At 32.3% G+C, this 27,147-nt stretch overlaps 3 protein-coding genes and 1 pseudogene across 4 annotated transcripts; 2 read left to right on the top strand and 2 right to left on the bottom strand.

The window, feature by feature from the left end:
* The first annotated feature begins 79 nt into the window (after positions 1-79).
* Positions 80-5,335, top strand: LOC111285996 (factor of DNA methylation 4-like; annotated as a pseudogene). The gene is made up of 9 exons (XR_016342569.1): positions 80-162; positions 358-502; positions 1,325-1,376; positions 2,004-2,192; positions 2,280-2,461; positions 2,784-2,852; positions 2,955-3,245; positions 3,780-3,988; positions 4,327-5,335. The product of XR_016342569.1 is annotated as a factor of DNA methylation 4-like (transcript).
* A 1,476-nt stretch (positions 5,336-6,811) lies between these two features.
* Positions 6,812-9,049, bottom strand: LOC111285860 (expansin-A4-like). The gene is made up of 3 exons (XM_022875494.2): positions 8,808-9,049; positions 8,208-8,526; positions 6,812-7,585 (listed from the first exon to the last, which is right to left on the bottom strand). Exons 1-3 carry the CDS (start codon positions 8,953-8,955, stop codon positions 7,276-7,278), a joined length of 777 nt encoding a protein of 258 aa, XP_022731229.1. The 5' UTR covers positions 8,956-9,049; the 3' UTR covers positions 6,812-7,275.
* A 9,993-nt stretch (positions 9,050-19,042) lies between these two features.
* On the bottom strand, positions 19,043-23,016 carry LOC111285246 (RHOMBOID-like protein 1). The gene is made up of 6 exons (XM_022874578.2): positions 22,278-23,016; positions 21,322-21,485; positions 20,680-20,843; positions 20,334-20,593; positions 19,854-19,980; positions 19,043-19,309 (listed from the first exon to the last, which is right to left on the bottom strand). The coding sequence occupies exons 1-6, from the start codon at positions 22,679-22,681 to the stop codon at positions 19,187-19,189; spliced, it is 1,242 nt and encodes a 413-aa protein (XP_022730313.1). The 5' UTR covers positions 22,682-23,016; the 3' UTR covers positions 19,043-19,186.
* A 792-nt stretch (positions 23,017-23,808) lies between these two features.
* LOC111285245 (putative xyloglucan galactosyltransferase GT12) lies at positions 23,809-26,300 on the top strand. The gene has a single exon (XM_022874575.2). The coding sequence runs from the start codon at positions 24,030-24,032 to the stop codon at positions 26,067-26,069; it is 2,040 nt and encodes a 679-aa protein (XP_022730310.2). The 5' UTR covers positions 23,809-24,029; the 3' UTR covers positions 26,070-26,300.
* The last annotated feature ends 847 nt before the right edge of the window (positions 26,301-27,147 follow it).

Genomic DNA, 27,147 nt, shown 5'->3' with positions numbered 1-27,147 from the left:
GGGTAGCTAATGGTTGCAGTACTAGGTCGTGAAAGGTGGTGCCACATTTATAGGACACAATGGACAACAAGTGTAAACAATGGTTCTTTATTGTAGTGCTATATTGACTTTCAATATTAACAATTCAACACTATTAACCGTACAAAAAGCAATTCAAAAAAGGTACTATCTTAGAAAATTTACTCAATATATATAGTTACTAAAGATAAAAAATAAAAAAAAATTCCTAATATTTGGACTCGTATTCTTAAATTTATACAATATTGAAACAATGAATTGGATCAAATTTGCAAGTTTGTACAAATAGCTGTCTGTCCTCATGATTCTTTCCTCGTATAAAAATTGAAAAAAGGGCAGATGGCTTCGAGGGCAGTGGGCGAATATTTTTATACTGGGCCAAGAAGGTGTGCGATTATTCCTCCCCCACAACCCCAAAATCACGGTTGCGGCATTTGATCGTCAAAGGACCCGAGAGGATGAGTCACTTTCATGGCGAACCAAGGTAATGGTAACCCACTATTCCCATTTTGGTGAAACACCCTAGTGTGCCAAGTAGCCGCTCTCGCCCTATCGGGTTTTGTTTTTCTTTTGGTCTTGGTCCTGCACATTGAACATGTTGTTGCTAATGCATGCATGCATGCATGCTTTTGTTCTTGGATAAGTTTGATGCTGTAATATAGTAGAGGTATGCCCATGTCGGGGTACTTGAGGAAGGGTGATTGGATCAAATTCCTAATTTCTTAGACTAAAAATGGAAGATCAATCACTTGGAGATCGATGTACCAACTACCAACGATATGTTTTTGCACTTGTTTCTTTGTTTGTTTAAATGTTTTGTCCACACTCTTGCAACTTGATCGTTGGAAGAAAATAATGTCTGCTCATATATAGTAGTATATCAGAATGTATATATGCTGTCTTTTTCTAATTATCCAAATTAACGTGCATATATTCTGTCTTCATACGAAATTTGACGAAAGGAAGCACAATTGATAATATTAATTAAAATATAATTTAGATGGTTCATATAATTTTAAATAATATTTAATAGATTTAAAATTCAAATTTAAATGCTTGCAACTCATTTTCTTATTTTCGGATCATCTTTAATTTAAAAAACAATTGAAAATGTTCCATCCAGGTTTGAAATTTGTATATATTTAATTAATGAATAAAACAGCAATCTATCTTATTCTTCACTTAAGCCACAAACTCACCCTTTTATGATCGATGAAGCAGTGTGGTCGAGGGTTAAGTAATGAGAAAGAAGCTTACTTGTATGTAACCACTCTTTTTTTTTTTTTTTTTGCCCTTTTTCTTTTAGGGTCATTCAAAATATATATTGTCGTATTGGATTTCTCTAGTTAAGCCCAAAGGTGAATGGGCCTTTTGTTGCGCACAATTTACTTGTATTTAAGGCATGTTAATTCAGAGAGTAAAGTATTAGGGTTAAAGCTCTAGGACAAAAAATGGTCAATGACCAAACGAAAAGGAAAATCAAATTGTGCCCTATTCTTGACATCCAAATAAAATTTCAATAATTTTTGGTTGATTTTTGGGATGCAATTGTATTTTACTGTTAGGTATAAAATTTTTAAATTATGTTTGATGTATAAAATAAAATAATAATCATTTATATTATACTTGATTTATATTTAAAAAATATAATTATAAAAAAAATTATCATTGTTTTAGTATAAGATGATTTAATTTTTTTAAAGTAAAAAAATTATTTTTAATTTTTTAGATTAAATTTATATATCTTATTATACTCTTAAAAATTATATTAATAATTTAAATTATATAAATTTTTAAAAAATAAATTTGATTAATAAATAAATTATTTTATTTTAAATTTTATATATATCAAATATAAGATAAAATAATTTTATTTTATTTTATTTATAATATAATATTATTTTATTTTATTATAATCTTATATTAAATACGATCTTAATATTTATAATTACTTTTTTTTTAAGTTAAAAACACTCCAAAAATAGACCGCAAAATAGCGGTTGCGACACCGCTATCAGACCGTTATTTGAATCCTTGGTTGACAACCCTAAGCAACTCCTTGGAGACCAAGAGCCTATGCCTTAAGGAAATGCAGAACAAATATAATGAGGTGAGTCAATCGATTAGTATATTGATGGCGCAGAAGGATGAGATGATCAAAGCCTATAATGAAGGTTTGCTACAATCTTAATTTCTGAAATGGATTTAAATTAAACTAATGAAATTCTAGTTTCTAATGGCTTATGATATATAAAGTGTAGAGACTAAAAAGATGCAGCAGAATGCTCATGATTATTTTAAGAAGATTTCTTTAGATCCCGAGAATTTCCCACAGCATCTATATAAACAGAAAAGATTATCAGAGCAGCGTGAGAAGGAATTTTTCCAACGCAAGGCTCAAAATGAGGCTGAGACAAGAAAACTTCGGCATGAGAAGATCATGGTAAGTAATGCTGCATTGCGTTTTTTTGTTCCTTAAAATTTCGTATTTGCAATTTTAGCTTAAACCATGATTTGTTCATGGTGAGCTGATTTACATGCACAGCTTGAGTAGGATAAAAAAAAACAAATAATTTAGCGAACATATCATGTTCCTTTATATCTGAATATATTTTTATTGAATGTGCTTTTGACTTAAAATACCAAGAGCCAGTACCTTACGCACCCTTTATTTAGTATAACAGATATATTAAGAGTGTTTACATTAGGATATTAGTGATCAAAATATGTATTATTATTCTAGCATCCCCTTTAGTCCTTTGCAGAATGAGAAGGCAACCTTGGAGCAAAAGAAGGCAGATGAAAGTATGTTAAAACTGGCAGAAGAGCAGAAAGTATATTTCCTTTCCTCCTATTTAGTACTATCTAAAATAGTGGTAAACTATCTACAAATTCTAGAAACTTTTCATTTATTTCTTATTTACCTCCAATGTCAGAGGGAAAAAGAGAAACTTCATAGAAAAATCATTGAGCTAAAAAAGCGACTTGATGCTAAACAAGCACTGGAGCTGGAGATACAGCGTTTGAAAGGAGGTTTACAATAATGCAGCACATAGAAGGGGATGAAGATATGGAAATGAAGAGAAAGATGGCGGCAATGCAAGAAGAACTAAAAGAGAAGGAAGAAGAACTGGACGGCGTGGAGGAGCTTAATCAAGCTCTTATTGTCAAGGAACGCAAAATCAATGATGAATTACAGGGTGCTCGAAAGGAGCTAATCACTAAGTGTCTCTTATATTCCCCCTTTTCTTTTCTCTGGATCTATAACACTCTTTTGTTTCTCATGTCTGATCAGTATAGTATGTGTAAGATATTGGATCAGTTGTGTGTTGGGCTAGTTCATCATGATCAATTATAAGAAGACACCAACAAGCTACAAAAAAAAATCTGCTAATTCTGTTATAGAAAAAACGACGAGTGCTTGCAGGGGCTGCATTAGTTTAAAGTAAGGCTGTCCATATGCATTGCTTACTCAATAAATGGTGGATGTACATCCAATTAGATGGAGAACTTACATGTATCAACTTGCCATGCATCCAATTAGAAGAAGATAGGACATTTAGAAGTCGCTTCTCAATATATATATATCTTGTCTGTGATTTCGCAAGAGATTTATGTAGTTTCCATTATTTTCCCCAATTTCATTTGTAATGATTAAAACATGTTTTTTTTTTTTTCATGCTTGTAATCTGAATAACGTCTATGTATAATGTTGATAAGATTTGGAGAGACTAATTTCCTTGTTTCACAGAGTTTGAAAGATGCTTCCACCCGTACCCGTGCTTCTATTAGTGTCAAGAGAATGGGAGAGTTGGACATTAAACCCTTCCAGACTGCAACCGAGAACAAATACTCAGCTGTAGAAGCTGATGAGAAAGCAGCAGAGCTATGTTCACTGTGGCAGGAGCACCTTCGAGATCCTAGCTGGCATCCTTTTAAGATACTCACAGACAAGGAAGGAAATGCTAAGGTATATGTGTCTATTAGCCAAATCTTCTGTTGGCATACACGTGCTTTGTAATAATTCATATTTCCCCTCTAAGCAATGTTGCTTCACTATCTTTATCTGCTTATCTTGTTCTCATGTCTGTTCAAGGTGTAACAACATAGAAATGGTCAGTTCATTGCTCTTGCCTTCCAATGTTTAGTCCATTCTCTATCTTGCTCCAGTTCCCTACTATTTAACTTGCCTAGTTGCCTTGCTCCTGTGGTATACTTTTATCCTTCTAATGCTAAAATTATGTGGCTTCCTTTTTACACCCTTTCCCCATTGACTGTGAAGTATTCATGCAAAATGTGATTTTACAGGAAATACTTGATGAGGAAGATGAAAAATTGATTGCCATTAAGACTGAGCTTGGTGATGAAGTATACACCGCCTTGGCAGAGATGAATGAGCACAATCCAAGTGGTAGGTACATAGTACCAGAACTATGGAATTTCAATGGAGGGAGGAAGGCAAAAATAACAGAGGGAGTTGAGCATTTGCTGAAGCAATGGAAACTGCATAAGCGAAGGAGACACTAAATATTTCTACATAATTTCATTCACAGTGAAAGAGAATGCGTTCACGCTGTAATTCTTCCACAATTTCAGCATAATCTTAGGCTGATCTGACTTGATTGAAATTAGCATGCTGGTGAATCTTGGTAGTCCAATCCATGGGTTAAAAATGAGTGTGGCCCAATACTTAGTCAGTTTCCAGTTGCTCTATTCCTATTCTTCATTTGACATGATTTTACTTTATCTTTATTCAATACCCATGTTACCATATCATAGCAGAAATCATTAAAGGAAGGATTATTAAACTCTTCCTCTAATGTGAAACGAATTTATAGCAAGGGAGCCCACCAACCAGCCAGCCAGCTAGCCAGGGCCAAACCAGAAGAAAGGAAATAAGAACAAAGGAGTCCAAGGCCCCTACCCTTGCTTTTTCCTTTTTAAGGTTAAATAGAATAGGAATCCAAAGATATTTCTCCCTCACATAACCAACAAAAAAAGAGAGAAAGAACAAGTTCCACCAAACTCACATGTGTATAGGCCAAAAGGCCCACAGCCCATGTGCTCAAGCAAATTTGGTAAATGCATTGGACCTTCTTCTGATGTGACCTCCGAATACGGATTACGGAATTATTGGCCAACATTTTGTTACTTGTAATTTTCCTTTATACTGCTTGAAAGAAATAAAGGTTTTTTTTTTTTTTGGTTTCATTCCTTCAGTAAGTCCAAAAAAAATCTTACTCTTTTTAACGGATAGTTTTAGATTCCAATGAGATCTGAACATGATATTGGATCATACAACGAGAGGATAGTGACCCCTTCCTAACAAAGAAGTTTGCGAACAGGCCTAATTAGTTAGGATCTTCATTGAACAAGGTTTGCTGGTAAAAAAAAATTGATTTTGTTTCGTTGAAATCCTCTGGTGCGTACAAACAAAGCTGTCTGATCGTGTATGTAAAGTTTCAAATATCAGACAAAACTCATAGGAGTGAGCTTTATATATGCGTGATAATCCGTGTTTTTATAACATATAAAATATTAATATATATATATATATATTTTTTTTTAAGAGAATGTAAAAGTAAATAAACTGTTTAATTTTTCATATTAAAGTAAATTATACATTTAAAATGACCTCAAAAAATAATCATCAGCAAAATTTGAACCAAAAGCTTTTTCGTCGAAAAAAACGATTTTATTCGATTAAATCAATCATTTATTGATAAATATTAATAATTTATATGTTTATATTATTTTTTATATAAAAATTATGTATCATAATTTATATAAATATAAAATTAAAAAATATATTTTTATTTCTTTATTAAATTTATGATTTTTATTAAAATTTTAAATTCTGTTATCTTTTAAATTTTTAATATTATTTTTATATAATATTATTATATAATATTTTAAATTATCAAATATATTTTTATAGATGTCGGTGCGAAATGAAGTGACGTGGTCATGGTTTGTTTTAATTTTGATGCTGATGATTCTGTGAAGTCTTCAAATTCAAGATATCAATTTGGAAGGAAAACTTTTATTTTAATTTTTTAATTTTTTCTTTTAATTAAAAAATAATTAGATAGTAATTTCGTGTAACGAAAAAGAAAACTAATTGAAACAACATTGTGCGAATAAAAATCACAATTTCAAAAAGTAAGATTCCATTGCTTTTGGAAACGAACAGGAAATTTCCGCCCCACCCCCCACTAAGTGGCAGGAGTTGGTAAGAGAGAACAATATCAATGCTTTATAATTCTATCCAAAAATACATTACCTTTTACTTCCATTCTAAGGAGGATAAAATTTTGTAAAACCCCACTGTTTGCTGCCCCAACAGGTTAAAAAGAGGGAAGCTTCATTTGGATAAACACTGAAAATCTCGCAACCTCGGAACATTCCCATATCCCAAATAGTTGATTTTGTTTCTTATCTATACTTTCACCAGTAAAATCAGAGAAAACAACAACAGCAGAAACTGAAGCCATGATACTCGTACTTTCAAGCCATTAGCTTTACATTATACCTTTAGGTGAAAATGAGGGCTGACCAGCATCTGGATTGTTACCCTTAATTCAGATAGATGGCTCTTAACATTGAATTCTCAATTGCATAGATATATAGGGCATTCAAAGAAAGCGTGCTAACATCAAGCATGATGAAAAATTTCTTTTTCCTTGATCAAAAGGTAATAGTTCATCGCTTTACCAATAACTCGTTAAAAATTTGAAGTTATGATATACATATGGAAAGGTTATTCTTGATAGAAAGATAGTATTAGGAAACATAAGAAACAAACCAAATATATATATTTTAATTCAACTATAAAGTTACTACAATACACTTCCCATATATATATATATAATCAAAATGTATAAGCTAGTAACACAAAATTTTATTACTTAGGCTGCGGGCTATATTTTTTTTCAGCCGCCTCAGCCCTTCCCCAACACTTTCTCCTTCTCTCTTAACCCTAAAACAAAAGAGAACTATTACTATTATTACTACTACTTCACACAACAAAACAAACCCACCAATCCAAAAGTCAGAACCAAAAAGAAAAATCAACCCAATTGGTCAAAAAGAAACATCACCCTAAAAATAAATGTTGGCGCCATCAAGGGTAAAAATGGAGATGGATTATGGCGGGAAACTTCAATTGTTTTTAACCGCTTACTTTTTCTTTTTTTTTTTTAACTTATGGGGTTAATAATTTCTTTTTCTTTTCTTTTTTCCTCTCACGTGGAATCATCAAACTCTGAAATTCTTTCCAGTGAATGTTTGACCGAACTGCCAATGGGCGGGGACGATGTTCCAAGAGGTGGAAGTGCGTCTGTCACTCCCTGTGACCCTGAATGAGAGTGACTGACCAACCAGAACAGCGTTTGACTGCCAGTTCTGACCCCAGTTTCGGCTCATGCTCATCCAACCAGTCCTTGGTCCTTTCACGCTAACCTTCACGATATCCCCTGCACCCGCCACGTTGGAGATCAAAACCAAGTTGAAGTAACGGAAACCGTTGATTGTGAACCTGATCCCTCCCCTCTTCCGGCATGGCACCCTGCGTAATTATATCACAACCATAATGTCATTTATTCCTTTAAGAACAATGCTAGCATGAAACCGCGGAGCGTGATTGCTGGTGTTGAAGTGGAACAAAGATCTGGTCAACAAAACAGGAAGTAAGGCTGGAAAAAAACAGTACTTTGGGGACCGTGCTGTCCTGTCAGTTTGGGTTTTGATGGGTATTTTGGTAAATCTGAAATGACCAAAGATAGTAAATCCTCTGACACAGACCTCAACAGATTCGAACCATTTGCATCAGAATTATTACCCACATCTAACACTATGCTTCTAGATTAATTTACTAACAAATGAAATAAACAATAGAATTATAATCCGAAATTTAATTAAATTAGTTCATATAATCGTATTTAAAAATGAAATTAACGGATATAATGCTCAAATCAAAGCACCAAACCCCCTTATAAAACAAAATAAATGAACTGCCTACACAAGAAAGAAGTTATCACCACATTTTAAAGCATAATTATTGATTAAAAGTAATTTTCTTGTTTCTACCGTATAAAATACGTGCTTTAGTTGATTTGACTCTTAAAAGGTAATGAAAACAACATTTTTAATAAAGCAGAGAAGGGAACAGAGGGAAACAGAGCACATACCGGCGGTAGGAAACGGGAACAATGCCGGCATGGTACTCTGCAATCTTGAGGAACATGGGCATGGCAAGGTCGAAGTGAGGGCGAGGAGGGTTGCACCAACCGCCATTGTCGTTTGGAAGAGCATAGTTTGGTGGGCAGAAGTTGGTTGCTGTGATGAAGATGGAAGGGCTTCCTGAATGGCACCACTTTGGATCACTTGCACACTTGATCTCAAAGCAAGCACCGCAGCTCAAGCCATTGTTGAACAATGCTGTGCTCAACGCTGCCGTGTTAACTCCATACCCTTGGCTGTATAAGTTTCCATACCCACAAGCTCCTCCTGCAACAATTATTAAAGAAAAAAGAAGATAATTAGTGGGGAAGTGAAGGTAATGTAGCTGAGTTGGTGGTTAATTTTAAGTGTTAAATGTGAAATGAAGAGTTGGGTTTTTGATAATGAGGGAAATTTCATAGCTTTTCCATTAATGCAGGGTAAAAAGTTGCCCTTTATTGGTAGCACTAGGGAGGATTTGTGATACATGAAAGCCAAAATGTCGTCCAAAGGAATAATGTAGTTGGACAGTCAGAAATAACTGTGAAAGAGAAGAAGTTGAGACATACCCATGGTGCCAGAAGCATCAGCACCTCCATAGAAGGTAGCATGGGCACTTTGCCATGCTCCACCAGAGTAAACTCCTGGAATTCTAGCTTCAGCCATCCACATTGAGGAGATAAACAGCACAACGCATACCACACTCACCACAGCCATTTTTCTTTTTTCCTTCTCAAACTACTAAATCAACTCTATTTTTCCAAAAAGGAGAAAGAGAAAGAGAAAGGGCAGGTGGGGGGTGAGAGTTAAGGGCAAGGGAGGGAGGGAGGGAGGGAGGGAGGGGGCATTTAAAGAGGAAGGTCTATGGACGGATAGAGGCCCACTATTCGGAAAATTCAAACAAATCATCATTAATGTTGCTTTTGTGAGAAACCAAACTCTTTTTCTACCAAAAAAATACAATATATTTTTTTGAAACTTATTGTAAGCGTTCCTTTTAATAATCACCATGTTGAAAGTTATTTTGTTTTAAAAAAATTCAAACTCAACTCCTAAATAAAAGATTTTATGTACTTATTAGTATTAAAAAAAAATATTGTTGCCATTTTAAATATACTTAAAATTGTCTTTTATTATTAAATTCTTTGTATTATTATATTATTTTTGCCCGGCTGTAAATTGCGTGTTGGTAGGTGGAATCACGTGATTTGTCGTACTTAAAAAAAAAATCTAAAAACAGGAAATAAATAAATAAATAAAAACCAAGTAAATAACGCTCTCACTTTTTTTTTAACATGAGCTGACTTTACTACCCCCGGAATGCCACTGCGTCTCACGCTGAGGTTACGTGACATCAAAAAAGCAATCCGATAAGTCCAAGGGCAATTTCTGGGAAGAAAAATAAATTAATTTTTTTAATCTTGTTTTTTTAATTCCTTTATTTATATTAAACCTAAAAGAAAATTATGAAACGATTATCTCGTTTAAGGAGCAAACATCACTTCTTTATACGAGCTTTTAGGGTTAATTTGCATCATTAATTTTTAGCAAATAAGAAAATTTTGTAAAGCAAGAAGCTTCATGTAGAGTACAAATTAAGGATAAATATAATTTTTGAATTAAATTTGATAAATCTTTTAAGAATAAAATCTTAAATGTATAAATTAAAATTTCATTTAAATATAGTTTAAAAAAAAATTTATACAAGCTTGAAAATATATGTGCCTGTGCTTATATTGCAAAAATAAAAAGAAGCCAGATCAACGGCTGTGATTTGATGACAAGATAGGACCCACAAAAGATTGTTTGGGTATGACAAGGATCAAAGCTAAAACCCAATCAGATCCTAATGGAGGGAAGCAAAAATCTAAGCCAACCAGAAGACACTACTTACCAAAGCCAAGCAAAAGCATCCAACGTGGGGAGACTGGGACCCACTGAATCCCGCAATCATCGGGCCATATAAACCGCTAGCCTTTAACTGTAAGTGGGGGCACCTTCACCCAATCTCAAGCCACTCGCGCCCACACTTGATTTCTACTCTCCACGCCATGTCTTTTTTTCATTAACTTTAATTTTTTTAATTAATTTTTATTGTTATATTTTAATCAACATGCGCGTTGAGCTACGAGCTGTGTCAATTCATTTACTTTATTAGGTTACAAAGGCATGAAACGAAAATACCTTTAATCATTACTTTTTGCAAAAATATATTTACAAGTTGTATTTGTCAAAAAGATTAAGTTGGGCATAATTTGAATTGATATAAGCAAATTGAATGAAAGATTTGTCTTTTTATTAAAATTTTAAGTGAATCTTTGACAATGTTTAAAAGTTGGATTTCAATAAAAAAAAATTAAGTTAAGCATAAATTGAATCGATCAAACTATTTGAATGAAATATTTTATTTTATTATTTATACGTGAAAGTTTGACTATGGTTTAATTTAAAGAATAATTGAAGAAAATATGTTATTACTAATCTATAGGTTGACGATTTAACTTTACTTGAATGTTTTGAGAAGATTAAGGTAATGCTTTTTGAACATTCAAGTTTAGATCAATGAACAAACTCAATTGATCAATATTTAAGATTTGTAAGCTAAAAATAATATAAAGAGGCTTACATCTTTCAAAGTTGGTATGCATATGCATCAAAGTAATTATAGTCAAAGTATGATCAAATTTCAACTCTATTTTGTTTAAATGGCAAATGTTAATTATTTTGGTATGTTTTATTATGCGAAATATAATTAAAAAGCTTGACTCTACTCAATTCGCTACACATTTTTTTTATACATTGGAGTCAAAAAAATTTTTAATTTTGTGAAAGTTAAATAAATATAAGCAAAATGAGACGATGAAAAAAGTATTAATTAAACCATAATGATAAATAAAATAATAATATTGATAAATCATTTAAAATTCAAATAATAATAAAAATCTTTTTTATCCAAAAAAAAGTGGGAATTTAAAAATATTAAAGTCCAGGCATATTCTTTTTGACCTAATCACAAGTTGCCGATGAGAAAAAGGATTGTGAATTTCTTTTGAAAAATTACAAAAAAAGGCAAAAATAAACTTCCATTTTCAACTTAAAAAAAAAAATCAATAAAGAAAATTTTAGAGTAAAATAAAGTAGAAAAAGGGTTGGTGGCATGCAAAAACAATGGGAGGCGAATTTGGGTGAAAAGTGAGGGACGCGTGAAGTTTACCGTTCAAGAGGTGAGGCGGCCCATTTGTCATTTATCGTAAAACATGACAACATCCCATGAATCTTACTATTTTCTCTCTAACCATGTGCATGCCACAAAAACATCCCATTTTTAAGATCTACGTTATTTACGTGGATCAATCATATTTGTCCACGTAATATACGGAAAATATTGATGGAATTGATGCTAACAGCTGCAGGGGACCACGCCGGACATTGGGATTCATCATTGCGTCCGCTAGAGCGTGCTTCCCACTCGCACAGTTCCCCTCCCATGTGATTGCTAATCATTTTTTCTTGATTCATTTGCTTTCACCAAAGTCAAAATGCAAAAAAAAAAAAAAAAGGATAAAACAAAAAAAAAGAAAAAAGAAAAAGCAATTGCACTTGAGATTCTTTATTGACTGCCACTTCTTTTTGGGTAAAAAAAGTTTATTAGGGCACTCAAATTATAGATTTTTTTTATAAAATTTGTTATTTTGGACCATAATTTTGACTTGTAATATCAATTAATTTTAAAAATATACATAAAAACTCAACAAAATAAAAAAATATTTATGTTTTTCACTAAACACAAAGTAATTACTCACCATTCTACTTTTAAAAAAATTATCCATCTCTTTTTTCCTTATATTTTTTCATTTAAAACACAATTTAAAAAAAAAAGTAAATTTTTTTTTTTGCTAAAGAACTTATTCATTTGTCTTAATTAAGTCAAATGATTATAAAAAATATTTGGTGCGGCTTACTAATTTAATTACCCTCTTTATTCTTTGATAATCTTTCTATTTGTCAATTACCAATGTAAAGCATTTTACATCATATGCTTCCAAACCCATTTCCTCTTGTTCTTATCTCCAATGTAAGATACGATTAACTTGTTAATTAATTAACTATTACTCTGTTTTTGTTGTTAGTTTTTGTAATTATATATTTTGTGTATTAGTGTTTCATTATTTGAGGGACAACAAACCCCATGGAGCTAAAAACACACCAATATCTTCATTTTGGATGCCCTAAAGCTCTTTTATCTGAATATTATTTGGAAAATCAAGGATTTTGACTTGACTTGTATTATTGTGCTTATAAATTATAATAAACAATTTCAAAAGTCTAATTAATTAACAACAGAAATTAATAAAAATGTCACAATTATTAGCTTATGAAATCATATCTTATAAATGGTTGATTTCTTCTATTAATGAAATTATGTATCATGATTTGAATGAAAAATATATATATATTAATGTAAAATAACTGTTTAATATAATTTTTTTCTTACATGTTACAATTTCATCTTACATGCCCCCTTATTTACTAATTAATTAATTAATTTTTTGGCATAAATAGTAATATACATTGTAAAACATCTTAGCAATTGTATTTCTACCTAAGTATTTGAAATTTATGTCTCAACCATAGAGATTAAACTAATTAATAAAGGTGATGAGAAGAAAAAGATAAGACTTATGGGGTGGGTTGCCACTTTGTATTGAGTAGTGGGAAAATATTAAAGTTTTAGGTCATGTATGGGTCCAAACTGTTTTAACTAACACCATGAATTGTTTATGTGGGAATTCATAATATTAGAAAACATGCCACTTAGCTGACTTTGATTTCCATTTCCACATTGATGACTTTGAATTCTATTAATTATGGAGTTATCTCTTCTCATTCCACAACCAACCAGCTAGCTTTATCTTAGATATGAGGTAAAATTGCATGTTCTTTTGGTCATGTGGATGCCTCAGAAGTTTAGCCTTGGCAGCTGGAAATTGGGGGTGCCCTTGGTCTTGGGTTAGTGACATTGCCAGTTGCCAATTGCAATTCATTTGCATTACTTGCAAAATGTCCTTTTCATCCCCTTTGGTTTATTGTTGCTTACTCATATTCATGTATTAATTAAAGATAGATGTCAACAGCTCAAATTCCCTTTAGAATGGAATTCTATATTCAACATTCAACAACACTTTAAAAGCATATATACATAATTTTCAGCGTTCCATTTTCAGAACTTTTGAAAAATAATTTTTTTTATCGAAATTGTCAAACAATTTTACGACCACTAAAATTAAAAGTTCAATATTCTATCAACAAATAATGCATATATGAACATCAATCACTATTTCAACTATTGATATCCTTTAATTTATTGAAGTTTTGTAATTTTATACTTGGACAATACATGGATATTCGTATATATTAGAGGAAGATTCATGTTTATCATAGCCAATATTAATATATTATATAATGTATGATCACATGGAACCTATTTGATCAATTCCTTAGAAGATAGCTTGAAAAGGATATTTGAAGGGGGTAATTTCACATGCTTTGTCACACATATATGAGAAAAATCAGATAAGGAAGAAGGGAAAGGGCGTAAAGTTATTGGGGATTTAGGATTCTTACTTGTAGCAGCTGAGCTTGTCTATCCTTGTCTATCCTCCTTTCACTCCATGTGATCTTCCCATGTAAAAATAAACCCTTGATGCATCATCTCTTTTGTCTAATTTTGACTACCATGACCCACCCGATGTAACCCCCATTAATTCCCAATAGAAATTTTCCACCCAAAAAAAAAAAAAAAACTAAGAATAATAGGGTACGTCTCAAGACTCAAAGTTGTATCCATAAGTCTATTAAGAATATCATAACAGTCGAAGAGACTGAAAAAATGAACCAAGATAAGAAGGGATCGAATTTTATACTATAATATTATCGAAATTTTTTGGGAGAGCCATGGCCCTTTTATGTCTCCTAAATCTGCCCATAACGATAATATTCCTTAAAATTAGTATCAACAATGATATTTTCATTCAATATATATATAATTAATAAATTATCAATCAATTATTACATTTAATGTAAGTATAAACATAATCATACTTTAACAAGTATTCTTGAGACGATCGTTAACAAAAAAGAACAAGGACATACTTACTAATTTTTTTTTTTAGCTAAATGAGATGAATTGGAAGGTAACTTTCCATGGTAAATTTGATGAGTTAACATTAGAAGTCAGTAAGAAAATTTGAGGGTTGAACATTCTGTGAATCCGGGTACAGCTAACAAGCGTACGTAGATATGTAAGTGGGTGCATTGATGAGGCAAAAGACCGCATTATACAAATGTTGAGGACTTGGGCAGCAAATGCCAGCCTCAGAGACCGATTTTCTTATGGAGCAAAGTTTTGCACTTCTTGGATTAAAAATGGACTGGGACACACGGCTTTTTAAAGCCGGTTTGACTACATAACAGGGGATCCGAACAAAAGTCGGTTTGAAGTGATTAAATATATTGAAATTTGAGTAAATTTGATTAATTTGATTTTATTTATTCGATTTTGGTTACAATCGATTTTTTAAATTGATTAAATTAATTAATTAAATTGATTTTTTATTTTTAAAATTAATAACTGAATTAATCAGATTAATTAATTTTTTAAAAAGTAAAGATAAAAAAATTAAAATGAGTATTTTTATTTATTTTTTCTTTTAAAATATTATTAAAATTATTAAATTTTTCAATAATTTAAATTGAATGATATTTGAATTTAATTTGTGATTAAATAATTATTTATAATAAAAAAATATAAATTTAATTGTTTAATCAAATCGATCAAATTAAATCAATTTTGATCTTATAATTGATTATTTAAAAATTTTTGATCAATTACTCACCCTTACTGACAGCCTTATCAGCTATGGATGTATGATATAGCTTAAAAATGGATTGTGTAAGTCTATCATGGAAAATATAATTTGACCCGTTTTCAACTTTTTTTTTGTGTTCATAAAAGAATAAGATAGATTCACACGTCTGTCAATTTAAAAAACACTTTATTATACGTTCATTGCAAGTCTTTGATATTAAGCAAACATGTTAAAGATTTGTCAAATATGGGACATCCGAATGACTTTTTTTTTTTTTTTTTCTGAAATAAAATTGCATGGAAGATTTGGGATCAAGGGAAACAATGAAATGGGTCAAATTGGGAAATAATAAATGGTGTCCTTCTATTCAGAGAGGACCATAACATGATTGAAGGGACAAGAATTGAGCTCCCTGTTAAACTTTTGGCTGTTGCTCCAGTCTCGATGACTAGTCACTGCAACCACACATGCAATAGCTGCAAGGTGTCATCTTCTTTTTGGAAATTCAGACCTTGCCTTTACTCTATGTTCACATGGAACATGTTCCAAATATCATTTCTCTTATTAAAGCCAACTTAAGCACTATGATTAATCAACTTTCTTGTGTTGCCAATTAGATTTTAAATCTCTAAACACATTGATTATGTCAGGGACAACGTAAACATCATGTTCTTAATCTGATTTGTGTTCCGAAACAATGGAATTATGTCATAAATTTTCTTTCAAAAAACTCAATTGCTTGAAAAACTAGAAGCAACTGCCAATGGTTGTAATTTTAAAACCAAAAATGATCATGCGCAATAAGTGTTTCCCAAAGCTGGCATGTAAAGGATCAGGCTCATTAAGAGTCCTGCCTGGTCTTTGTCAAACCGTTGGTTGGATATAGGGACCATTTTTTTTTTTTTTTGCCCCAAAATCATGCATTCTATTTTAATGAAACTCTGCATGTCTTGAGGGGATAGTTTTCAGCTTTACGCAATCTCTCTGGGAATAAATAATAAAGCTCTTAATGTTTCTCAAGCAAGCAAAAATGGCATCATGTCTATGATCTTTTCTTTGTTCCTATTTAACTTCCCCATGCATATATTATCACTTACACAATTCCTTTCCTTTTTCTTTACAAGTACAAATTTTGTGATTCTTTGCAATATTTTTATTATTTTAAGTGACAAAGAGGTTTATGAATTTTATTCAATATATTATTTTATTGCATACGAAATTTAACAAATTCATAAAAAAATTATTTTTTTATGATTGTAAAAAATATATATATATTTTTTTATTTTTAAAGACCAACTACCCTAACAACTAACTTAACTACCTCTCCTAATATTCAAAAAAGCCAAAGATCTCCTCGCTATCTAAAGCAAAAAGGGAAATGATAATGTAGGGAATGAAAGGGAATGAAAGAGAGAGGATGATAGCTAGATAGGAAAGGAAGGTAACAATAATGGGGGAGATAAACAATAATGTTCCAAGCCACCATGATTTTCTATCTAATTTCATTGGCATCAGAACCTGATAGTCCCTTTTCATTTGGATAAGTTAGGAGTAAATCATGGCCACATATTCCTTTTCTTTGCCAAATGCCAAACTAGCTACCAAGTAGAAACATAAAATTGTACTCTTTTTTTTTTTGGTAGAAACTTAATGCCATATCGTACTTCTGAGTCGTCTGGAAGCTTGAACCGTGTTGAATTGTTCATGTGCAAAATTTAAGGGGACTGTCTTTTACATGTCCTTGTCGGATTTGGAACAACGGGTAGTGGGTATATATGTGGTTACATTGAAGATACGTGTGTTAAAGGAGAGAAGGCCACACGGGAACTTGGTGCATTTTTGGCCACTAGTTCATGTTCATCTACACATTCTCTTCTTATTTACTACTTAGGAGAATATTCAGTACATAATGGAACTATAAGCATTGGATTCTGATTCTAGCATTAACAAATATAGAAGTAAATTTGTGACATTCAAGATAATATTGTTAAGTATTTAATTTAAAATTAATTAGTGATAAGTGAAAAAATAAATTTTAATATAAAATTATAAAAAATTAAATATTTAATATATGTAAAATAATATTATTTTAATAAACCTTATCACGTGTAAATAAAGATGATAAAAATTTACCACGTAACAATTTTAAAAAGGAACATTCAACTTGATAGTAAACGGAGGAGTCTAATTTGTATATATAAATAGAAAAAATTATATATTTAACAAATGTGGTATAACATCATTTTAATAAACTCTCATTATGTATAACTAAAAATGAAAGAAATTTAATACGTGATAAATTTGAAAAGAATAATTAAAAAAATTTTAATTTTAATATTATATTAAACAGTTAACTTAAAATTAATTGATTATAAGTGAACAGACTCAACTTTAATATAAAATCATAGAAAACATAATACTTAACAAATATAAAATAATATCACTTTAACAAATATAAAGATAACTATTGTATGACTTTTTTTCTTTATTAAGAATTTATCAAGTTACAACCAACGCAAAGAGGAGCTTTGGGTTTTTTTTTTTTTAACAAAGAAAGTCGAAATTTAAGAATAAAAAAAATTATAAATATTAAGATTTAAATTTTAAATATGTTGATGTTACTAGAGTAACTGTTAAACCAAGTTTAATCTCCCTATTAGAAACAGGAGCTTTTATACTATTGCTGTTTTTTTTTTTTTAAATAAAGTGATAAGCTACAAGCTGATAAAATTTCTGTGACCAAATCCTTATAATTTGATTAAAATAATTAAAAAAGATAAATTGATTAATGAAAGGATAATAACAACTTAAGCTAGAAAATTGAACAAAAAGCCATAAACAAGTTCTAGAATTAACCATAACTTCAAATGAATAGGCAGAGTAACAACTTATTTATCTATCTTGTCCAAGTAATGATGCATATAATTTTCTTTATTAACATAGTCTATTTATTTATGTTTTATAGACTAAGGCTTCGTTCGGGAGAGTATTGGAAGTTGCGTTTTATGATTAAACCCTAAGTTAATAAGCTCTTAACCATAAAAAAATATTTGAAATAGTTTTGAATTAGAATATTGTGGATTGGATATATAAAGCAATTTATTCTTCTCAACTGCTACTGATTTATGAAAGATGAGGCTATTCAAAGCCCTTGGCACATCCATTTTCTTGTTGCGAAATCCTTCATTAAAAGCTTCACTTCACCATCAGATCCTAACTAATGCTATACATAAATGCAATTGCCACCCTATAGGTAATGGGAGTAAATGAATGCAATTTTAGAAATTATTAAAAAAAAAGGTACAAATAAAGCTTCCCTAGCAAATTCAATTAGTACAACTTTTCCCTATTAAAAAAAAAAACCAAAAATATTTTCTCCAAATTCTTCATTTTTTAATGTAAAAAATGGGCATGAAATTGAAAACCCATTTTTGTAAATAGAATACCAGGAGAGGGGGATCCAGGATTGTGGGCTTTTGGTCCCAAAGACTAAATATACCATAAACTCCAATAGGCCAAACCAAATCAGTCCAAGTTCAACAGATCTTGTTGATGAATAACCACAAGACAGCTAAAAAGTCATTACAATCCCAATCAAAATTTCAGGATCCAGCCCAAATTTTCATCCTGAAACTTGTATTGTACCAAGGTGGTTCAAAACTCTAGACTCCATAGAATTCACACGAAACAAAAATAAGGCAAGGGCAAAAAAGATTTAGAAAAAAAGGTGAGAAGGTAGAAGAAAGGTAAAACAAAAATATAGTAAAAAATTCCAACTCCAAAGAATTAAACTTTGGAATTCCTTAAGGAATTGTGTGTTTTGGCAAATAGTTTAACCATTTTATCTCTTAGGCTAGTTTTTGTGTTTCAATCACACTGCAAGTTTCATGTACGGGACTAATATGAGTGATCATTGATAAATGATACAATTAATGAGTACTCTAAGAAGAAAACTTATCATTGGAAAAATATTTTCATATGATATATTTAAAATGAACATGTAACGAATTCAAAATTAACAACTGCAATGAAATTTAAATGTTTCTAAAAATAAATCTTGCTCCATGCATGCTTGTATGTCAACTGCAGAGCTTAGAACATAGCCGCTGAACGAGGGAAGAGTTTTCACCTGATAATGTATAGATGTTGCTTTTCCCATTGCTTATGCAAGTTAAGTTCAGTTGATTCCCATATTGGATTGACTGCAATAATATTAGTGAATAAATGAATAACGTGTACTTTTCAACTTGTGAGCAAATTATATAAACTACGAATATAGGGAACCATGGAAGATATTAGTTGTCCACATTTTCCAGCAATATGCAGAGTCATCGTGAACAAGAAAATATTAGTTAAACTAAGTAATAGGTGACAAGTACCTTCATAAAAAGAAAAGGTTAGATTGGTGAAAGAGAGCTGTGTAATACTCCAAAATTTTTGTTATACATTTTGTTCACAAGCCATCATAGAAATGTTTATTACAAAGCAAATACTAATGAGTGCCGTGAGAGCACCGGTTAAGTGATGTTTTTGGAAGTATTTTCACTTTAAATAGGGCAGCTAAACATGAATGTGGAGATTCAGCATGCATCAGAAAAAAATATTTTTATGATAAAAAATCTCAAGAAAGACCGTTTATAAGAATAGATTGAGATATGGGATGCTTTAATTTTTGTTGAGAATGAACAAAGATTAAGAAACTAAACTGATAATGCATAAGTAAACAGACGGAGTATCAGCACTCACCTCACAGTACACTTGCTGTGATTTGCAGCTCCACAATGAGGTAGGGACGCAACTCATATAATGACACCAAGAACAGTGATCATTCAAATTAACGCCCCGAAGGAGAAGGACTAGGCCAACAGTGAGTCTAGAAAAAAATAATGAAATTTGTGTTAAGATAACATGTCAGACTATACCATATTCACATTAACTCATGAGTCATGACAATTAATGATGTCTTCCCTCAATCATTGTACGTCAGCAACAGTATATTAAACTCCCAGTTGTTCATACATAAAAACATGGGTTATGTTATGCATGTAATTATTGTTCAGAACAAATGAATGGTCACAGAAATCAAGTAGCATGGGAGAAGAATCTGTTTAAATGTCATTCATATGCATTCCAAAGGCAATAGCCTATTTCGACAAGCAAGATGCGTGCTTTTATATATCATACACAAAGTTTCATGAATTCAAGAAAAGGACTCCAGGTACTTACCCAACAATCAACAGTATCAGAGAGATAATCCAGAGGACATACTGGTATGGCTTGTGTTTAGGTTTACGAGAAGCTACAATGTATCCTCGTGGAACATGTTTCTCACTAACATATCCAAACTGGGGACGGATCAGAAACACAAATCCAAGAAGAAACCCAGAAAGAAATCCCCCCATATGAGCAAAGTTATCCACGTGTGGGAGGATTCCCATTGCTAGATTTATTACAATAATCAAAATGAGAGTCAACAGTGCTGCCAACTGCACATAGAAAACTGAAACTGTAAGGATTTGCTCACAGATGTAACAGACTCTGAAGAATGAAATATCAGTGCAATCTTACGTGCCTTATTTGCATATAGGGTCCAATTTGTGATGAGTTCTGAAAGCATACTTCCTAGTAAACCAAAAAGTGCACCAGAGGCACCAACCGATATACCGGTCTGAACAAAAAGGGATGACATCAAACTCCCACCAAAACCAGCAATTAGATAAAGCAACCCAATTCTCACTGCAGAAAGATACCCAAAGAGGAATTTAGGATTAAATTACTTTAAACTAGTAAAACAAATTTTCAGTTGGTAAATTGGAAGCATTTCCAAAAACAAGTTTGGATGTTATTTCCCAACTTCCATCCTTCTCTACCTATTATCCTAGAAGAATGCTGATTTCAAGAAAAGGAAAGGGCACTTAGAAAGTTTCTAAGTCATTGTGGCAGTAATGCTCTGCAGGTCAAGACTATCCCAGAATGCAAAACAGCAGCATAATAATTTATGCTATAGTTAATGGTGTACATGTTCCAACGAAGATCAAAAGACCTTAAGAAAGCACTACATCTCAGACAGGCTTTGTGCTACTGTGCTTAAATTAAGCACCTCTAAGTGCTATCCATAGCACTTGTCTGAGCATATCAAAGGTAAGCAGTAAATGCCCATACAGGTTGATGTCATCAAAGGTAACAAAGTTTAAGCTGGGAATAAGATGCATACCAAACCCAAATTCCTGCTCAAGCTGAATACCGATGAATACAAGACTCAACATATTGGCAAGTATGTGGAAAACCCCTGCATGCAACCATATACAAGAAATCAGGCGCCATGCCTGATGTCTATGGACAACTTTTGACACGTCTAGAGCACCCATTTTCTCTAATCTGAAGAAACAAAAACATATCAGGAAAGGTCAGCCATGAACTTGTATTTAGCAACCATAACAATACCATACAAATATATTTTCCTAGCTAAAATAGTAAATAAGCCAAATGTAGAGATGATTATGAAAACCATTTTTCAGAAAAGCATACTCACCAGCTTCAGGATACAGAGAAAAAGAGATCATCCTAAGAATTTTTAGTTATTATATAATCTTCTAACAAGACATCTAAAGCAGAAATCGTAATAACTGACCTTAAATTTCTTTCTAAAAGTGGACTATAATAAATCATGAATGACCACATATTTCAGATATCAATCCATATAATCAAGCTATGCTTATTTGTGGAATTGACAGCCATATTAGGCAATCCAAATTTCAAATTTGTTCACTTACTACTTTAAATTTCCCAAATTCAATCTCTAGATACTAAATAAATGATCATTCCAGCACAATAAATGTCAGAAATTTCCCTACAGCTGCTTTTGCGTGAGTTAACTTTACATGTTCCACCTTATGACAATGATTTCATCTTCTAAGTTATCAACCTTAATACCAACATATAAGCAATGCAGAAACATCATAAAAGATGAAAAATTTTACACAACCCTACGCCCCAAAATAAGAAAAAACAAAACAGAAAGTAAATATGGCAGCAATCTTTACCAATCCAAAATTTCTATAAAAAGAAGATCCCAAAGATCTCCTATAAAGCTTATATTTTTCTAAAAGACATCATAAAAGAAGATATATTTATGCACAGAGAGAGAGAGAGAGAGAGAGGGAGACTTACGTAGAAGAAGAAGGGCCAAGGAGAGGGTTTTCTTTCATAGGCTGAAAAGAGAACCTTCCCAAGAACCCTGCCACACAAGAAACCGAGTTCTTGGGGCAATCATTAATGAACATGGTTATTGCAAAAAGGACTACATTAGCCAAAACAAAGCCTGGAACCATCCAGGGCACCCACTTTTTAAACGGCATAAAATCAATCAACCCTTGTCCTTGCCTCTGCCTCTGCCTCCGCTCCTGCTGCCGCCTCCGCCGTCCATCAGGCAGCGGCGATGACGTGGATGGCTGTGGTGGTGGTGGTGGTGGTGATGATGATGATGCTGACGTGGCATGACCTGGTCCCACCGGATTCCCCACATTGTCTCCTTTACTTGGATTCGTCACCTTAATTTCAATCCCAGAATCCATCCCAATCTAAAAACCCAAAAAAAAACCTTTTTTGCACTCAAAAAACCATCAGAGCCAAAGAATATACGTATGGGGATTCTTTTTCACGCTTTTGGGATACTTGTGTTTGGTTTTTAGTTAAGGGATGAACCAATGACGAGAAAAAAACTTATAGGGGGCTTCCAAATGTGGAAACAAATCAATATCGTTTTAGTATTTTGGAGAGTGAATGAATCTGTTTCCTTTTTTTTTTTCAAGGCTCGCTTGGTATTCTGATATTACACCGACTCTCTCTTCTCTTCCTTCTCCGTGTTTGAGAGTTCAGACAAATCCTCCCTTTTACTGGTTTGGGAACTATACAGTTTGTTAGGCCTAGGCTTTTTAAGTTTTCATGTGATATTTTTTCTTTTCTTTTGTGGTAAAATACACCAACAGTCACCAAACTATATAAATCCTTTTTTTAATGCTCACTAAATTATTAAAATTTTTAATAATTGAAACCCATTGCTAAAAACCAGGAAAAAAATCAATCCTTGCTACTCCAAAGGCCACCACTGCTCAACGTGCCCCCATCCCATATCCTAGCCTTCCTGTCCTTCAAATCTCAAGTTCTAAATTCCCCTGAAACACTCAAATGAAACCCCCCTTTTCTTTTCTTTTTTGTTTAATTCTTTTTTGTTTGTTTTGTGTTGTTTCCTTGGGGAATGATGATGAAGTTGAATTGATCAACTGGAGTTGATCTTGGATTAGAAGATCTTTGTGTTGATTTTGTGATCTTGGGAGATAGGGAAAGAGGAGTCACAAAAAATAAAAAGAATAAAAGGCTATGTGCTTTAGGAGTTAAGAATTGGAGAGGAATCAAAATAAATGATTAGTGAATTAGTTTAATAAAAAATTGACAATTTTGACGAGATATAGTCCATAAAAATAAAAAAATGATTATGTAATCGATTGAATAATAATGTTATTCAAAAAATAAATTAAAAAATTATGTAAACAATAATAGGATTGATCAATGATCTTATAAGACAAATCATCTCGTTTGGAAATAATTTGATCCAACGGTAGCAAATCGGTCCTCAATTTTCTTACTGTGAAGGTTGATCTCCTTTAATTAAGTCACACTGAGAATAAAGCTAACTAATTTTCTTTTTATAGAAAATTATCTTTAATAACGTTTAGTTCAATGCACCAACAAATCTTGAATGGTTCAAACATATTCAATTCTCTCTCATTTTCCCTATAAAAAATTCCTTCATTGCTTTGCAAGCAAACGTTGCATGACTTTCCAGTTTCTTTTACCCTACCACCCTTCATTTTTTGTCCATGTTCACGATCTCTTCGTTTGGTTAATTCTAAACGTTTCTGCATGAATCATATAACCATGAGCAGTGAAGCGTTAATGGAGAAACCAATGAATGGAAAATGCCGCTGCCGAACCCAATCCTGGTACATTGTTTTGATCTCTTTTCTTTTGTGGTTCACATTGTTTTACTTGTATTCTTCATCTATAACATTTAGCAAGAAAGGAGATAGTTTCTTAGGTAACCATCATACGGGTTTTCTAGATTCATCTGAGTCTTTCCATGATGTTGTTAGAGAAGAAACAGGAGATTCTTCTTCTGATGTTAAAGATATTAATGTCGGAGATAATGTGGAAGAGGCCAATAATGATGGGGATGAAATTGATCAGGTAATTGCTTCGTTAATGTCTGAAGATAATGAAACTCAATCTGTTGAGACAATTTCTGGCACAGAAAATGAAGATGAATTAAGTAAGGAGGAGGTTAATACCAGGGATGAGGATAAACCTATTGATCTATCTTCCATGAAAGGAAAAAGAAAGGAAGCAGTGGCCAAACAAAAAGGAACTGAAAATGTTTCCCAACTACAAAGGGAAGAGAATGCTGAGGATCGAACTGTTGACTCATTTCCCATTGTCAAGAGCAGAAGGGACAGGGCCAATCGTCCCAGGAGAAGAAACAGGAATAAATCTGTTGATTCATCTGATCCTGTCATGGAGAAAAGAATAGAGAAGGTTGTTGTGGAACCAAGAAGACAAAATGTGCTAAGAGCTCGATCTGGTTCTACTTCCTGTTCAGGGCGGTACATATATATTCATAATCTCCCCAAGAAATTTAACCAAGACTTACTGGACAACTGCGGGACTCTTAGTTTCTGGACAGATATGTGTGAGTGCGCATCAAACCTTGGCCTAGGTGCCCCTCTTCCAAGTAATGAAAAGCTTTTTTCAAGAACAGGCTGGTTTGCTACAAACCAATTCTTATTGGAAGTCATTTTCCACAACAGAATGAAGCAATACAAGTGCTTAACCAAGGATCCATCGGTAGCTTCAGCAATCTATGTTCCTTATTATGCTGGCCTTGATGTTGGTCGCTACCTTTGGGATCCTGATGGGTTTATGAGAGACTATGACGCAGTTAATCTTGTCAAGTGGCTTGCATCTAGACCTGAATGGAAAAAGATGTGGGGTAGAGACCATTTCTTGGTTGCAGGAAGAATTAATTGGGATTTCAGGAGAGACCCCAAAAATGAGTCTGATTGGGGGAATGAGCTTCTGAATTTTGCTGAATCAAGGAACATGACCATGTTAGTAATTGAGTCAAGTCCCTGGAACTACAATGACTTCGCGATACCATATCCTACATATTTTCATCCTTCAAGAGATGATGATGTGTTTCAATGGCAGAACAGAATGAGAAGACTGAAAAGGCGATACTTGTTCTCTTTTGCAGGTGCACGAAGGCCTAACTTGCGTGAGTCTATCCGCGATGAAATTATCGATCAGTGCCTAGCTTCAAGAAGGAAATGTAGGTTCCTTGAATGTAATAAAAGCCAGAAGTGCCACAATCCGATTTATTTGATGAAGTTGTTTCAAAGTTCTGTGTTCTGTTTACAACCTCCAGGAGATTCCTACACTAGGAGGTCAATATTTGATTCAATTTTGGCCGGTTGCATTCCAGTTTTCTTCCATCCGGGTTCAGCTTATGTTCAATATATATGGCATTTCCCCAAGGATTACACTAAATATTCTGTGCTGATACCGGCAAATGAGGTGAAATCTGGGAATGCCAATATTGAAAGAATATTGCAAAGAATCCCAAGAGAAAAAAGAGTAGCTATGAGGGAGGAGATCATAAAGCTGATTCCAAAGGTGATATATTCAGATCCCTCATCAAGATTGGAGACAACTGAAGATGCATTTGATCTCACAGTAAAGGGAGTTATTGACAGAGTTGAGACAGTGAGAAACCAAATGAGAGATGGGAAACAAGTGAATTCTGAATTCGATGAAGAAGAGTCTTGGAAGTATTTTACATTTGGGAAACTAGGAATCCATGAATGGGATCCTTTCTTCTCAAGCAAACTCGGAAAACGTGGCACGTGAATGTGCTGAAGATGAATCTTGAAAGTATTTACATTGGGGAAACAGGTGGAGGGGTCCATGAATGTGATCCAACTTTTCCTTCTAATCTAACTCGTGAATGTCAGTACTCGCAAAAAGAAACTATAGGAAGAAACAAACAGGAATTTTTTTTTAATTATTGTAAATAGTAATACCAATTTAGAAAATGTACTTGTTGAAGATCATTGTTATATATGAGGTCCAGTCCTTTCATTTTGTCTGGTTGGTGTTGTTCAATGAGTAGTGACTCCTTTTCAATAGGTTCTCTTTCATTGATGTATGATCGTGTATTCGTATAACAAGTAACAACATTTTTAAATTTACACGTTAAGGGTAATCTCATCAATATAAATCTTGTTCAATGGGGAGGTAAATTCGGGGAGAAAGCGACAGGAGGAAGAATCATCCTTCTCTTATGAAAAAAAATAAAAGAACTTGTAGTTAGCGTGTGGTATTGTTTTCAAGATCATCATGATAATTTAATTATCAAAATAATCTTACCAATTGTGATCTAGATTTTTTTTTTGATTAAGAATTATTAATTTTTAGTAATTAGAGATCATTGTGATTGGTTTATTAAAAATTAAATATTATTTTATTTAAAAATACCAAAATAATTAGGTATCTTATAATAGTTATACATGAAAAAAAATGGAACTTGTAGGTAGCATTTAGTATAATGAGTTTATATTGATACATTATCAGTGTATAAATTTTATATACTATCAGTAAATCAGATAATATTATCTCATTAATGAACAAATAGCAGTCTTTAAAATAAATATACAAAAATTAATATTTCTTAAAAAACTTACTCATTAATGAGGTGGTATCGTCTAATTCACTTCACTAATAAGATGATATCATTTTATTCACTAATCGTATATAAAATCTATATACTAACAGTTCATCAAATATAAATTCATATTATAATATTTATACAAGTTAATGATTTTAATGTTATTTAAAAATAATAAATTATATATAAATATTAGTAATATTTTATTTATTTCATAATAAATAAAATAAAATTGTTAAATTAAAAATATATTTATTGATA

This window comes from Durio zibethinus, chromosome 6 (assembly GCF_047325235.1).
Source record: "Durio zibethinus cultivar Kanyao isolate XHJ-2024 chromosome 6, ASM4732523v1, whole genome shotgun sequence".
NCBI classification, from domain to species: Eukaryota; Viridiplantae; Streptophyta; class Magnoliopsida; order Malvales; family Malvaceae; genus Durio; species Durio zibethinus.
The sequence above is the reverse complement of the archived record's forward strand: the minus strand, read 5'-3'. Positions and strand labels throughout refer to the sequence as shown.